This window comes from Brachyhypopomus gauderio, unplaced genomic scaffold (assembly GCF_052324685.1).
Source record: "Brachyhypopomus gauderio isolate BG-103 unplaced genomic scaffold, BGAUD_0.2 sc37, whole genome shotgun sequence".
Classification (NCBI taxonomy): Eukaryota; Metazoa; Chordata; class Actinopteri; order Gymnotiformes; family Hypopomidae; genus Brachyhypopomus; species Brachyhypopomus gauderio.
In genome coordinates this window covers 937,994-951,718 of record NW_027506867.1, presented here as the reverse complement: position 1 = coordinate 951,718, position 13,725 = coordinate 937,994, and the positions used below count along the sequence as shown (strand labels likewise).

Sequence of the window (13,725 nt, the reverse complement as noted above, 5' to 3'; positions counted from 1 at the left end):
AGCTCATGCACACACACACGTACAGAGTGTGGAAAAGCAGAGGACTGGTCTGCGTCAGAAGGACGGAAATGAAATTAATGGGGCGCACTTTATAAATATTAATATGCGTTTTAAAATTTAGATTTGTGGTAAAAAAAAAATCAAGTCTTTGCAAGTAAACAGGTTCAAGTCCAATTCAAGTCCCAAGTTATTGGTGTAAAAGTCCAAGTCAAGTCTAAGTCTCTGAATATTTTTTCAAGTCAAGTCTAAAGTCTTAATATTAATGACTCGAGTCTGACTCGAGTCCAAGTCATGTGACTCGAGTCCCCACCTCTGCTCCTTACACAGTTAGCAAACACAATGTACCATTAGAACACTGGAGTGATGGTTGTTGGAAATGGGTCTCCATACATCTATGTAGATATTGCATTAAAAACAAGACATTTACAGCTAGAATAGTCATTTACCACATTAATAATGTATAGAGTGTATTTTTGATGCATTTAAATGTTAGCTAAATTGAAAAAAAAAACTGCTTTTCTTCCAAAAAGAAGAACATTTCTAAGTGACCCCAAACTTTTGAACGGTAGTGTATGTATGTATGTAAAGGAGTCATCTACACAAACAAAAAGCAAGTCTGCCAAGCCTCATAGGGCAATGGCAGATTCCGAATGGATTTCCAGGCTGAAAAGGTTTGCTAGCACCGGGGTCTGGCCTTCTGGTGAAGGTAACAGGCCTGCTCCAAAGCAAAAGAAATGGCATGTGCTGTATCAAAAGGTATGAGTGTTCACATTACAAAATGTATATTGTAATTGTATTACTTTGTACTTTATAGATGCTTGTTTGTTGCTATCACTTTCTGTAGATAAAAATTCAGACATTTAATTCAGAAGAATTAAAAGCATATAGTCATGAGTTAACAGTAATCAAAGAGCTTACATTACATGTGCAATCATTATTGCAGATTGAAAAATTTCCGATGCACATTCGTGGGCAGACTACTTTTTTGGCCAGAAGCAGACGTGCACATGTGGATTTCACACTCAGAAGGTAACTCCAGACACAAAGACTTACCAAAAGATGCCAATGTTTAGTTTACCCCAATCCAATGCATAATGTCTGTCCTATTGTTTTAGTCAACGACTGGATGGCCAGTAATCAAGTACTGGATGGCCAGTAATCCAGTGTGGATGGCCAGTAATCCAGTGTGGATGACTATCCTTTTGTTTCAGTCAACTACTGAGCTATCAAGAATTCAGTGATGGCTTTTGTTCAGTCAATGTGTGGTTAAACATTAAGTGGTGTTTTCATCCACAGTTAGCTTCCTGAAAGTATATAAACCTATAAAATGGACAACACTTGCAATTCTGAAAAAATTACAAGGCATTTAGGCCTTCTGGAGCCACACAGACTGAAACAATAAAACATGTAAAGAATTGATTTCACACACTAAAACGTGCAAATAATGAATGTTTTGTCAGTAATGATAAATGCTGTATTTATGTTCTACATTTTATTAAACAGCCTGCTACTGTGCCTGTACAAGAGCCAGTAACAGACTCCTCCAGCCACCAGTGCTCTTGCCTCACAGCCCTCAGTTGCAGTAAGTAATCTCATTAAGTTATATAACTTATTCACCATATGTACTTGTTTATCCGTAAAACATGTTAATGGCTTGTTTTTGCCTGTTTGTGTTTGAAGGCGGCTTCGGCCAGGATGCTTGAAGCTCCACAGCAAATCAAGCTTCCCCGTTTTTTGGACAGGTTTGCCACCAGAAGACCACAAATGGATCCTAAGCACGCTGTTCAAGGTGGGAGCCAAGGGAAAGCCAGAACTGCGAGATAATCTGCAGCTTTGGTATTCCCCTCCACAGCCAGCCCACCTGTACCACCAGGCCCCGGCACCAGACCACTTTTTTGCACATCCACTACTGGTGTGGATGCCATATAGGTTATGGAAAGTTAAGGTGGTCTGTCCCAACCCTGCATGTGGACAGCATCAACTCACTGGAGCAGGCCTGCACAAGAGGGCACGGTGGGTTCTAGACGTGGACAGGATCTATAACATGGTGACAGAGGCACTTATCTGCTCCAAGTGTAGATGCAGTCATGTTTCCTGGAGCCAGACGGTCCTTCAGCAGCTACATTTAGCCCATCGCTCTGAATTCAGAGTTATTCTCACGCAAAATTGAGTACATTTTCTTTAATCGTGCAGTTGAAATCACATTGTCATGTGGTTTCATGAAAGATTTGTAATTACATATTTTATTTTTGTGTCCAAGGTATGCATGTGATATTCGAGTTATCCGACTGCTGCGTGAACGAGGCCTGGGCAACAGCCCCACACGGGTGTTGAATCAACTGAGGGAGAACCACACAGAGGAGTGGCTAAGCAGGGTCATCCGCTATTCCACAGAATGTTCTGACTTCATGAATCGCCCAGGTCTACACCCCATGGTCTTTCAGGACCCTCCAGAGCTTGCTGTGGTTCCGAGCTGCAAATGGCTCTTGGCCGTTTACAGCCAGGATATTCTCACGAGGTTGGACGAAATCAATGCCAGGATAACCTCGACATATGGAGCCATCTTGAAGTTGGATTCCACAAAAAAGGTTAGGAAAATTTACGTTAAAATATCTTATTGATCTTACGTCCTGTCCACCAGGCATTTTCCATTTCAAGTTTGGGCACATGCACTTATAGACCTCTTCTGTACCTTTTTGTATTTCAGATCACCAAGAAGCTGGCTGGGACAGCGAAAGGGACAGCGCTCTGGCTCACATCTGTGGGCAATGAGCTGGCACAGGTGCTCATCAGCGTGCTAACAGCACAGGAGGGACCTGGTCTGGACATGATGGCAGATGGCCTAATCAGAAGGCATCAGCAGGCAGGTGTGGAGCCTCCTATTGTGCTATACATTGATTGTGGGTGCTGCGCAGAGATAGGAGAGGTCAAGATGAAGACCAGATTCAGTGGATGGCATGCCCTGATTATAAGACTGGATATTTGGCATTTCATGCGGAGGATTGCCGTGGGGTGTACAACTGATGCTCACCAGTTGTATACAATCTTTATGGCAAGGCTCTCCACATGGATATTTGAGTGGGATGCAGCTGATGTTGCTCTCCTACGCAGAGCAAAGAGAGAACAACTGAAGAACCAGGGTCTGACTGAAATGACAGATGCAGATATTAACAAACGTCTGACCAAAGAGGAGCTGACTCTCCACTGTCGTAGGAGGACCCGTGGAGAGGAGACCACCATTCAGCTCATTGAGCAGCTGCTCCAAGAGCTCATGGGGAGCAGTGGCAACGACTCCCTTGCTGAGCCTCTTCTGGACCGGGAAAGGATGGAGCACATTTGGCATGTTCAGAAAAAGCATGCGAGGTGCATCCAGGACCCACCAGGTGTAGTGCTCTACACAGAGACAGGAAGCATCACAAAGAATGGGATGCTTCTCAAGACCTACCAATGTGCTAGAGGCTCAACTTCTCTCTGGAGTCCTTTCATTTACATCTGAACCGCTTCATCCCAGGTCTGTAGCAGTTATACATACTGTATGTGTTACAAATTGTATATGCATAGACTTTAGTAATGGTTTCCTAATTACTGTTTTAACAGGCCAACAGCCTGAACTTTCAAATATACCTCCTGGAAGGACTTCACAGATGGAACCAGGACCGAGCTGCAGCTTCCCTCTTGACAGGTCCATCACCTCTCCACAGCTACTCAGGCAGCCTGGTTCACTGTGCAAACCAGAGCTGTGAGAAGGTGTTTGGCAAGAAGGTTGTCCCTCAGTTCTGTCCACCTGCATGCTACACTGGTAAGTACATATCGCGATGCGACTACTGTGGAAATACATCTTGAGCTTTTGTAATCTTCAAAATTTGACAATACTCTGTTTTACACTTTTATTTTTGCTTTTATGTTTACTATGTTTATTTTACTTTACTTTTGTGTTTATTTATTAACTTCATCGTATTCTTTGTTTCTGGTTTTAAGGTGAGCTCATAGGAGTGCAGTATTTGTTCCAGCAGATCGGTCAGGCACTGCAGGATATGAACCCTGACTCAGAGGAGACATCTAAATTAATTGAAGATTTAGACATGGAGGAGGAGAGGGAGGAAGACGAGGGGTTCTGTGACATCACGGAGGATCCCACAGTGCTGAACACGGTCTTTCAGTCAACAAAAGCTGGGGAACCTTCTATTCAAACCTCTGTTCCATTGCCCCTGACGTCCAGGACACAGCTTCTGCCCAGCGCCTCTGCTCCAGCTCCCACTGCCTCAGCCCTCAGGTTCCTCTTCTGAAGCTGAAGAGATGGCAGATGCTATGGATGAAGATGATGATATGGTAAATGCTATACCTATTCTGTTTATATCCATTAATTAATTTAAGGCCAATGTAAACATACATATTTAACATTCAAATGTTCACATGCAAACTGAACATTTTTGCATTTAAAACATTTATTAAATCTTCAGTAGAAAACAGTGGTGCACTGAACAAAACCTTTGCAATAATGATTTTTTGTTAACTCTTCTCTTCATTTCTGTAGGCTGTTGATGACAAAAATGTGTCAGGATTCCAGCATGTGGACAGGTTGGTGGAGTACCTGGCGGATCTCCAGAAACAGGCATCCCTGTATTTCACCAACCAGCAGGCCAAAATAATCATTTCACTGTGGGGGAGTTTGCATGAGAGTGACAAAATGCGAGTAGTGTATGCTGCTCGACATTAGAAAAGACTCGAGTGGCCGCTTTAGAACACCCAAGAAGCCCACACATAGTCCTGGTGTGGAGAGCACCACCAGATGTGTGCTGGGTGCAAGCAGTGCACCTGCCCAGTGGCCTGACTGTTGTCGGTTGGTGGAGACTGTCATCATCAGGCTGTGCAATATTTACCCCTGCCCCAAAAGAAAAGGCAGGGGAGGTTTTTCTACATGGTCCCTGATCCTTCATGATTACCGCAAGATTAGGCAGCTTGTGCTGGTGAACAGCATGGTGATGCAGAAGACAGAAATCCAACTGGTCGAGATAAACCAGAACACTCTTGTTCAGTGGCACAATGCAAGACAGCGAAACCAGAACACTCTTGTTCAGTGGCACAATGCAAGACAGCGAAAGCAGGAACTCTGTGCTAGTGCAGGGCACTACGTTGCCTCCGAATCTTGCTGAAGCAAGTGAGCCACTTCAACAGGCCAGAACTCTTCAGAGCCATCCACAGGAAGCAAGGGATCCACATGAATACAGACTTCCAGAAAGCACAGCAGGCCAGGCGAAACAAAGATTTCAACCAATCAGACCCCAGCAAACACTTGGTACAGCCCAAGCAGTGACTGGAGCCACCTGCTTGATGCCAAACATAATTTTGCTACCAGCTTCATCAACTGTTCAGTTTGTCCAGGCCACGCCAATTACCCAGGCATTGCCAGTGATTCCAGCAGCAAGCATCCAGGGCACGATGCCTCTGCAAGCACCAGTGGTCCCTGGCACGATGCCTCTGCAAGCTGCAATGGTCCAGGGCACGATGCCTCAGCAATCACCAGTGGTCCCTGGCACGATGCCTCTGCAAGCTGCAATGGTCCAGGGCATGATGCCTCTGCAAGCTGCAATGGTCCCTGGCACGGTGCCTCTGCAAGCTGCAGTGGTCCAGGGCACTACCCCACAGTCTGCGACCAACCTTGGCGCAAAACCAAAAAGACCTTACAGGCAAACTGTGCAGGCAAACACCTGCAAGAAGTGTGGTCAGTTCCGCAACAGCACCACAGGACATAGCCAGTTCATGGGCAGAGTATTCTGCCCTCAAACTGAATCAGTCTCCAAAGAACATTGGTTGGACCTTATGAAAAGAACTCTATATGAATAATATTTTGTATAATTTGTATGCGTACCTGAACTTATTTTCACATGTTCAGTGTTAATTGCTTGTATACTTTCAGTGCTTGTGTTGCGCAATATTTGTTGGATATAGTTCTTAATGTCTGAAAGTTTACAGAATTTGTACATTGCCCCCGATCGCAATCCTAATATGAATTGAATTAATTAAATTTAGTACTTGAAATTTTCTTATGTATTTATTAAAACAGCAATATAGCGATGGATCGCGCTGTCCCATTTCTTACCACAGTCCAAACACATGCCATCAGGTGACGTACACCAACACTTTCTGACATCTATCACAACAAGCAAATGGTAGACTATTTCCATCTCCATTAATTACAATGGAATATGACTTCCAAACATCAGACTTTCCTGTAGTTGGCTTAATTATGGTGTATTCGCCTGTTTTAATTTAAATTTCCACAGCTGAAACTGGTTGACCGTCTACAGTCTTTGCCATTTCTGTATCAAAATGACGCACACTTTATGTTCACATGATCAGTTGCTTAGCCAATATTTTGAATTAGTTTATTGCTTACTTACTGAATGATTCATTGTTTTCTTCCTGTTCCTTATGCATGGAAATCATTGCGTTGTTATTATTACAATTTTCTAGACTTTATTAATTTGCGGGATTTTTCTACATGTATATGCGCTCCCGCATTGCCTGGACTAATTATAAACTCCCACTCCCGCCAATAACAATTAAATTCTGTCCCGCGCCGCAAGATATTCTGACGGGACCCGTTGGATTATCGCGGGAGTGCAGACCCTACGTCAGCTGCTACATACACTTTTACATACATACAATTTTTCTTTTCAGTTAGGGGTATGTTCACTTAGTATGAGCTGCTGTGGGTGTGTTCGTCAGAGTCATAATAGAAGCAGAAACACAAATGCAGGAGATAGATAGATGGACACATAGATACAATTTTCCTTTTCCGTTAGGGGTACGGCGCCACAGATTTTCTTGTGTATGCACTTCATTAGCGCCACACATTTACATCGTTGAACCATTATCAAGGGTCCATCGCCTTCCATATTGTTCCCGTGTATGCATGTCATTAGCGTGGTTTCGGCGTTATGTATGAAGCGTCCCAGATTTACATTTGTGTGAGCTGCTGTGGGTGTGTTCTTCAGAGTCATGATAAAAGCAGAAACACAAATGCAAGTGACTTAATTTTCCTTACTATCCTGTGTGGCAGAGTTGCCAGGTTCGCGGTTTTCACTCCAAATTGGGCTTGTTTGAAAATCCAGCCGTGGGTAAAAATTCATGGGTCGTGGGGTGCGTTTTTTTGAGTGACTTTTTGAGTTGGACTACCGCGGGAGTTACAAGTCAACACTAAGAATCGGTCGCAATATAATACTTAATTTGTCTCCATTTTACACACTCACCACCCCCCTCCTCCCTCCCCCCCGTTGACAGATTACACTCAATCATTTTCGGTTTGTGTGTAGAGTTTTGAGAAACTGAGCCAAGTTTCTAGAAATGCATTTAAACATTTGAGAAAAACTAAGATCTCCCTATAATTGTGAGCGAAATCTCTAGCTCGTCACAAAGTATTGCCTACATGTGTTTGGACGTTCCATTTGTTACATCAGTGTGTGTAGTTGTCATATGGGGAAGACTGTTCAACTGATATTCCGTGTGTATAGTTTGGATGCAAAAATATGGTTTTGGCAAGAGATGAAAATTTTGGTTGAAGTGTTTGCTGTTTCCAAAAGTGTGAGATGCTTTGCACGAGAATGAGTAACCATAGTGGATGAGATCAGAGTCACTCTGGTTGACTGTCAACCATGCGTTGAGTTTTCTGGAGGCAAAGGGTGTAACGTGGTAAGATTCAGTAGTGGAATCCACTGCAGAAGTGGACGCAAGTGCTGGCGCACACTAAATAAACAAAAAAAAAAAAAACAACAATTGCAGAGAAGTGAGAAAAGGCAGAAGAACAGAGGTGAAAAAATAAACTGAAAAGAACGTGGAATACTCAATGCGTAAAAACAATAACCAACAAAGGACACCAGGGGAAGTAACTGGCTGGCTGGCAGGCAATTGCCAGGATGAACAAAAAAACCCATCCCTAAACAAAACCAAACTGAAAAGGAAAAATAACAGTGGGAGGAAAACTTGAGGGAGGCCAGGAAGTGGCACAACAGATAAGTACTCAAATAAGTAAAAGGTTTAAAGAGAGAGAGAGAGAAAGAATGGTGGCAAGACACCAATAACACTTTCAGACCAAAGAGAAACTGGCTGACAAACACACAGCATGGAGACCAAAATGATTCAGCAGTGAACTGCCACAACTCTCTTCCTAAAGTAGTTATGGAGACAGATGCGGCAGATCAACGCTGATTATGGGAGCTCTGCCTGGAACTAGCCCACGAGCTGCCCCCTGTGGTGGCAGGAGGAACCACACCTGAGCCAGCCCTGACAAACGGTCCAGGCTAATCAGTGCAACTACACTGTAGAATCATCCAGACATTTCAAAATGAGAGTTTATAAATAGATCTATCCTCTATTTTATACTACATCATGTTTTTGGACTACTAGACCTCGCCTTGTTGGGAGAGAACATGGCCATCCACCTCATAACAAAGAGGCCATGGTCAATATGGTCAAAGCAAACAATAGCATACGTTTCCAACAACTACATCAGCACATCATTAATGACAACGTCACCATCCAACATCCATTCATTGAAGCTAACTGCACAGGGCCAGTGACAGTGTGAAACAATATGATTATGAATATGTGCAAGCATGCTCTGCTATCCACTCACTGATACTTTATTCCAGTGTCCTGTGCCACACAGTATTGACAACTCTCTGCCCATTTAATTCTGTCATACAATACAGTAATGAAAATCACAGGACACCGTGCCAGTGTCAGAGTCCCTGGCAGCATGGCAGCATCATCACAATGTGTGCAGCCATTTGCCAGAATGGTGGTGTTCATCAGTATGCCACTCTTGATCCCTACAAAACTACACACATCACCATAGGGTTGCCACCTGTCCTGGTCCCGGTTTTCACGTCGCCAGTTTGTCCTGGTTTTCCTTCTTTTTAATATTCGGTCCCAGCAAAAAATTCATTCAATGTCCCGGTTTTCACTAGGTTAGTTCAAACGACTATTTAGACTGTTTCTGCACACTTTAAATCAGTCTTTTTTTTCTCGCTGTGTCCATTTTTTACACCCCCCCCCCCCCCCCAAACAATTTACGTTTGCGTATGACAGAGTGTCCTTGTTTTTTGTCAGACCTAGGTGGCAACCCTACATCACCACCTTCCTCAACACAGAGCACAAAAAAAACATGCTAATTCTCCATCACTAGGGGGATGAGCCAGAACAGTATTGGTTTGTTGTCGTTTGGGACAATGTAAATTTGCACTGTGCTTCTCAAGTAGCAAACTACAAAATATTGTGCACCGTTAGCATAGTGGGGCTAACAACATTCCGTGTAGACAGGAGCTACGCTCTCAGCGGCAAATCGCGGGGAGGTGGTGTTTCCATTTACATCAATAACAACTGGTGCACAAACGCTAAAGCTGTGTCAAGCCATTGTTCTGAAGATGTTGAGTTTCTGACGGTAAAATGCAGACCGCTTTACCTGCCGAAAGAGTTCACAGCCATCTACATCATGGGAGTGTACATTCATCCCAGTGCTAACACAAAGGAAGCACTCTCCACTCTATCAGTCCATCAGCATGATACAGAATGCCAATCCAGACTGTGTTTACATTATAGCAGGAGATTTTAACCAGACTGATCTGAGGCCAGTTTTTCCGCACTACCACCAACATGTGAACTTTGCAACCAGAGGAGAAAACACACTAGACCGGGTCTACACAAACATAAAAAAGCATTCAAAGCAGCCCCCCACCCCCAACTCAGACCATCTCTCTGTTATGCCAATTCCAGCATACAGGCCACTGCTGACCAGATCTAAGCCAGCTGTAAAGCAGATAAGGACCTGGCCAGAGGGAGCAGTCTCAGCACTTCTGGACTGCTTCGAATGCATGGACTGGAACATGTTCAAAGAGGCTGCCACTGTCAATCATCACACCAATCTGGAAGAGTATGCTGAGTCAGTGATGGGATATATGTCCAAGTGTGTGGAAGATGTGACTGTTACCAAGAACATCACTACAAGAGCAAATCAGAAACCCTGGCTCACTAGAGAGGTGCGTACCCTTCTACTTGCATGTAATGCTGCGTTTAAGTCTGGTGACAAGAATGCTCTCAGATCTGCTAGAGCAAACTTGAACCGAGGTGTAAGAGCAGCAAAGCGGGCTTATGGACAGAAAATTCAAAACCATTTCACTGACTCCAAAGACTCCAGGCGCTTGTGGCAGGGCATCCAGTCCATCACGGACTACAAGCCACGCCACCCACTCATGTTGAGACCTCTGTTGTTCACTCTGTTGACCCACGACTGCTGTGTCAAGTACAACTCAAACCACATCATCAGGTTTGCAGATGATACTACAGTAGTGGGCCTCATCAGTAACGACGATAACTCTACCTACAGAGAGGAGGTGAACCAACTTGTTGCTTGGTGCGACAGCAACAACCTTTCACTGAATGTCAACAAGACAAAAGAAATAGCCACAATATATGACACAGATATAGGTTTTAATGTAAAACCAACCACCTCCATTAACTCATTTGAGGCTTTGATAGGTGAAATAGGCAATAATCTTATAGGCAATAAAACAATGCTTAAATTAGTGACCATCTATCGACCGCCGGGTCCCTACTCAGAATTTCTTCAGGAATTTGCTGAGTTTCTTTCGGAACTAGTCTTAACCATCGAGAGATTTGTAATTGTGGGTGATTTCAACATTCATTATGAAAATGAATCAGACCCACTGAAAATCGTGTTCGACTCCATACTAGATTCAGTAAGTAGCGATGAATTTTTTAACTTTTTTATTAATAAAATAGATAATATCCGACTACAGAGTCATAATACATCGCAGCCTAACCTCCAATCCAACCCCAGTAGTTTAGTTATTAGTAACTATGCATCCAAAAATATTACTGAGCTAAATGGCTTCGATCCTATATCGCAACAAGAGCTCACAACACTGATTAATTAGTCTAAGCCTACATCATGTATATTCGACCCAGTTTCAACCCGTCTATTTAAAGACCAACTCCCAGCCATTGCAGGGCCCTTACTTAATATGATTAACAGTTCCCTTAACCTAGGATATGTGCCCAAACAATTAAAACGCGCCGTAATTAGACCCTTGATTAAAAAACAGAATCTCGATCCGCAGATTCTAGCCAACTATAGACCCATTTCTAATCTCCCATTTATCTCTAAAATTCTAGAAAAAGCAGTTTCCAATCAGTTAAACCACTATCTCCAATCAAATAGTATCCATGAAAAGTTCCAATCAGGATTTAGACCAAACCACAGCACTGAAACAGCTTTACTTAGGGTAGTGAATGATTTACTAATATCGGCCAATAATGGGCTCGTCTCGTTCCTTATACTGTTAGATCTTAGTGCAGCTTTTGATACTGTAGACCACAACATTTTGCTGGATAGACTAGAAAACACAGTAGGTATTAAAGGAGTCACACTCTCCTGGTTTAGATCATATTGGACTGACTGCTTCCAATGTGTAAGTGTTAATAAAACCTCTAAATCTGTGCAGGTTAACACTAGAGCTCCTAGAGAAGCGAAAAATTTCACAAGGCTTGGTAAGGTCCATGTAGCCCACTCCCCTGCTGTGAAGGGATTAACGCCCATTGTCTTGGTAATGCGGTGGAAGCGGCTCACCCCCAAGCTCATACGCCTGCCAAAGCACAAGCTGGCTCACCCCCAAGCTCATATGACCAAAACACCAAACGTGATACTTCACGAAAAAGTTGAAGTTACAAGCAGACTGTATGTTACCGATCCTACAACAAACAGCGGAAAATTTGTAGACTCGTGTTTCAAAAGTTACAATTCAAGCACACGTAGAGACGACAGTTTCTCTAATGAGTCCCGTCAAACAATAAAAATAAATAAAATTGTTTGAATCTTGCTCTTTGTATATTTCATATACTATACTATATAATATTTGTTGTAATCGAACACTTTCTGTTTCCACGTTTGAATCCGCGTTTGAAAAGCTAAGAAATTATATGGCGCAATTAGCTTGATGCTAATGTTATATAGGAAATCCCATATCATTGCTAGCAGAAATTAGCATGGTCGCGTTGCATCACTGATAAATGTTGTGATCTAAACAGCAGGCTGGAAAAGGAGAGGAAAAGACAGGAAAACAAATTCATGTGCTCTATCTATCTATCTATCTATCTATATTTGTGTTAGAAGCATTTGATAGAAGCATTTGTGTTTCTGCTTGTTTGTGATCTGTGATCTGTTTGACTTCTGGGTGCAGAGACTTTCTGGGTGAGGCTGCTGCCTCAGTTTTGCTCTGTGAATTAACATAATAAAGGGTGATGTTTGGCTTTGCTAATTGCTGGCAAGAAGGAGAAGGAGGAGGGTTGATGTCCTGAGAATCCTGAATTCTCAGGAGCTCTAGTGTTAAATATGGTGTCCCACAAGGGACAGTCCTAGGACCACTTCTATTCACACTGTACATGTTACCCTTAGGCGAGATTATGCAAAAGCACGACATCTACATTGAAGCATTGAATCTACATTCTTTTACTATAACCCCCAGCGCAGAGGTACAGAACTTGGGCGTCACAATAGACCCAGTAAATATGTAAATGTAAATATTAATAATATAACTAGGGTAGCGTTCTTTCACCTGCGCAACATTGCTAAAATTAGAAACATATTAAATACTAGTGATGCGGAAAAACTAATCCATGCATTCATATCCTCTCGTTTAAATTATTGCAACAGTCTCCTAGCTGGATGTTCTGGTAAATCGATAAACAAACTCTAGCTGGTTCAGAACGCAGCAGCACGAGTTTTAACAAAAACTAACAAGTTTGATCACATTAGTCCCGTATAGGGCTGGGTATCGATTCAAATTCCAAGAATCAATCCGATTCCGAAGATTAAGAATTCGATTTAATCCGATTTAATCGATTTGATCCGATTCGATCCAATTCGGGTTTTAGTGTTATTAAAAATGTATTTGAGCTGTTTCCTGACTATGTACAGGAGCAACATGTTAAAACTAGTATTATATCGATATTAATCAGCAAATAGTTACTGGTAGTTGGTAGTTACTGATGGCTGGAAGACTGGTGAAAAGGGTAATCATAAATCTACCTTCAAGAAAGGTAATCCAGGACAATAAACAGAGGACATCTTTGAGGTGTCTATATCTGCAACAGTGGACTCCTACTGGGACACTAACCAGTGCATTATTATTATGATTGAAATAATTAAGAATTCACCCAAAAGCTGTTGCTACCAAATGCATTTTTATTTTAAAAGTGCTCACACTTAATAAACTGAAAGTATAAAATGTAAACGTATATTTTTCTTTAAAGTGAGAATATAAGAACAGAACTGCCACGTTACGGTCCCCGACCCCTCCCTTTTGGGCGTGTGTTAACGTTGTCTGCGTCTACTCGTCTGCGTCTGTAGATCTCCGTGGATGCGGGTTCGTCTTGTGATAATCCGTCTCACCTTGTGGGGTTTGTGTATTCGCGCAGCGTCCTGTGCTCGTCGTTGTTTGAGTCACACATGTTCTATGTTAACGTGTTTTATGTGCGCCGTCTGCGCTTCGGTAAATGTAATAAACGTAACGATTTGGAAAGTGCAAAGGATTCTGTCTCGTCCATCGCCTTGCGCCCAACGTTACAAGAACATTTTAAACTTTTTTTAACTGTAAAAACACTGGGTAAACTGTCAGTGACATGGACTAACTGTAAATAGTCACCGAC

At 42.7% G+C, this 13,725-nt stretch overlaps 1 protein-coding gene across 1 annotated transcript; it reads left to right on the top strand.

The window, feature by feature from the left end:
- Positions 1-636: 636 nt before the first annotated feature.
- On the top strand, positions 637-3,389 carry LOC143485748 (uncharacterized). The gene is made up of 7 exons (XM_076985278.1): positions 637-706; positions 977-1,029; positions 1,504-1,582; positions 1,743-2,013; positions 2,261-2,588; positions 2,708-3,281; positions 3,325-3,389. Exons 1-7 carry the CDS (start codon positions 637-639, stop codon positions 3,387-3,389), a joined length of 1,440 nt encoding a protein of 479 aa, XP_076841393.1.
- The last annotated feature ends 10,336 nt before the right edge of the window (positions 3,390-13,725 follow it).